Source organism: Gossypium arboreum, chromosome 2, assembly GCF_025698485.1.
Source record: "Gossypium arboreum isolate Shixiya-1 chromosome 2, ASM2569848v2, whole genome shotgun sequence".
In the NCBI taxonomy this organism is placed as follows: Eukaryota; Viridiplantae; Streptophyta; class Magnoliopsida; order Malvales; family Malvaceae; genus Gossypium; species Gossypium arboreum.
This window is the reverse complement of record NC_069071.1, coordinates 6,843,684-6,846,128: the sequence shown is the minus strand read 5'-3', so window position 1 is coordinate 6,846,128 and position 2,445 is coordinate 6,843,684. Positions and strand designations below refer to the sequence as shown.

The 2,445-nt window shown below is 32.0% G+C and overlaps 1 protein-coding gene and 1 long non-coding RNA gene across 2 annotated transcripts; both read right to left on the bottom strand.

The window, feature by feature from the left end:
• Nucleotides 1-225: 225 nt before the first annotated feature.
• LOC108465535 (uncharacterized) lies at nt 226-862 on the bottom strand. The gene is made up of 3 exons (XR_008274115.1): nt 792-862; nt 636-707; nt 226-544 (listed from the first exon to the last, which is right to left on the bottom strand). It is a non-coding gene; the product is annotated as an uncharacterized LOC108465535 (long non-coding RNA).
• A 479-nt stretch (nt 863-1,341) lies between these two features.
• Nucleotides 1,342-2,102, bottom strand: LOC128283701 (uncharacterized). Its single transcript, XM_053021090.1, has 2 exons — nt 1,855-2,102; nt 1,342-1,708 (listed from the first exon to the last, which is right to left on the bottom strand). Exons 1-2 carry the CDS (start codon nt 1,988-1,990, stop codon nt 1,494-1,496), a joined length of 351 nt encoding a protein of 116 aa, XP_052877050.1. The 5' UTR covers nt 1,991-2,102; the 3' UTR covers nt 1,342-1,493.
• Nucleotides 2,103-2,445: the final 343 nt, after the last annotated feature.

Here is a 2,445-nt window from a genome sequence, read left to right as displayed (position 1 = left end):
CGGGTCATTTATTATACTAATAAAAAGTCAGAAAAACTAATTTTATATTAATATATTTTTAATTAAATTTAAATAAAAATATTTAATTATTTTTTAAATAATAAAACGAACTATTTGGGTTAATTGAGTTCAAGTCCAGCTTGAATTTTTTTTTTTAATCCAACTTCAACCCAGCTCATTCTAACCATGAGCACCTTTGGACTGTACTCTGAAACAACATTCAGATTGTCTAAGAAGTAACTTGAATCTTGAACATTTAGATTATCTAAGAAACAACTTGAATGCTAATGGCTAAGGAGCCCTATACCAATTTTATTTTATTTTATATTCTTTTTAGATAATAATAAAAGCTGATATAAATAATATAATAACTAAAAACATCTGAAACTTAAATATTGAAATCAAACCAAAAATAAATCCATTAAAACCGAACTTAAAAGCCCAAATTAGACCCAGACGAAATACGATCTCTAAGCTCATCATTTAAGGCAACAAGCTGTTGCTTAAGGTCTTGAATTTGAGCAGCCAACTCCTCCCTGTTTTTCTGCCAAATGCAATAAGTAAAAAGAAGAAGTATTTTTTTTTGCCCTTGGCGATTATTTAGAATCTCAAATCACACTCAATTAGCTAGCTACCTTGAATAACAGATAACGAGAGCTAAACCAGCATATGTAGCCAAGACCCACAATTTCCATCAACTTTGGGAACTGAATGTTACCATGGAAATCGTCAAATCAAAGGAATATAAAGTGATTGTCCAAAAAAACTCAGATTATACATTCAAAACTCACCAATGGAATTGCATCAACAGCACCCACAAGAGCTGAAGCTAGCCATAAAGCAACCACAGTAACACTTCCATATAAGGTAATTGAATATGCATCCTTAGGGTCAAGCTGCTATTATTTATAGAGGCGAAGTCAGAAAAATTTTTAGGGAGGCCAGATGAAATTTTAATTTTTTATGGTTTATATCTTTATAATTTATAAATAATTAAATTAAATTTTTATAATTTTAAGGAAATTAAAGTATAATTTTATCTTTCCTAATTTTTTTGGGGCCGGGCACATACAATCCCTTGGCTTCCCCCTGATTATTTAGTACACAAATGCGAACTATAAAACAATTCTCATTGTACAAATGACCATTGCATGTGACCAACACTGAGTTTCAAATCATTCATTTCCTCACCACCGCAATAACTGAGGTGTACAATAGTTGCCACTGTTTTGTAAAAGACTTTTAACCAAATTTTAATTGATCAAATACCTTTATGATTGTGATCGGATATATATATTTGTACATGGTATGATAAAAGGGTATTAGCAAATCATGTAGCTTAGGCAACCGCTCAGATTATATTTGTCAATATGGTTCCTCAAGAATTTATGATCGACCACTTTCACCAAGTCTGATACTTGTCATAGTAGCCATTATTATTTTAGTCGAATAAGTGCAGCAAAAACACATCAATAAAACCTATAGGAATAAAATTAAGGGAACAGAAAATAACTGAAATCAACCTTTATATTCAGTTTCTCTGAAAACTGAAACGCCAAAGGCTCTTCTTTAAGTTTTTCCACTGTCAGCTTTTCATCGTACACATTCATTTCAACCGCTGCAACTTCTTCAACTGCGGCCTCCCCGTCCGAGGTTTCTTCCGATGCTTTTGCTTTAAGCAACGGGTTATTATTAAAACACAAAACCCCTACAAAGAAAAGAAAAGTTTCTACTGTTTAACAATGAAGTAGATAACATGAACCGACGATTATAAGTGAAGAAGTAAATGAAAACAACAAGTAACTCAAAAAGAAAATAAACAATGAAAATGAGGTAGGGTTTTGGATATCGTACGTGAATGGAGGCAGTAGGCGGTGGTGCGAGACGGCGGGAGTGGGCGGAGATGGGGACGGAAAGAGGGATGTGGGGTGAAGAAGCTGATGGTAGGGAGCAGGGAAATGGGTTGGGTGAGGCTTCTAGAGAGCTCCATGTGTTTGGAGTGAAGAGCGAAATATGGACTTACAAGAAAATGGAAACTGGAAAACTGTGTATATATGCTGCTGCCTTTCTCTTAGGTTCTCCTTAGCTTGTTTTTCCTTTGTTTGGTTGAATCCTTTGTTTTTAGTACACTTTTTAGATAAATTCTTAAATTTAAAACATTTGAAAAAGTAAAACATGATATCTGTATTATATTTAAAGGTTTGAACCATTTGAAATCATTTAAGTTATTTAAATTTGAAAATTCAATTTGATTTAAACTAGAATTAAAAAAAATCGAGTTGTCTCGATTTAAATAATTCAAAATTCAAAATTCGAAACTTTTTCGGATCGAATTGAATTTTGCTCACCTTACATATATATTTTAATGTTGGTTATAAAATTAAAAATTGTCATTATAAAAAATCAGTGCATAAAAAATATCTTTTTATTGTAAAGATTTTGGGT

Coding starts and splice junctions, on each gene's coding strand:
- LOC128283701 (XM_053021090.1), bottom strand. CDS start 1,990: ATGGAGCTCTCTAGAAGCCTCACCCAACCCATTTCCCTGCTCCCTACC. Junction 1,709..1,854: donor CGCCTACTGCCTCCATTCAC/GTACGATATCCA, acceptor TTTTCTTTGTAG/GGGTTTTGTGTTTTAATAAT.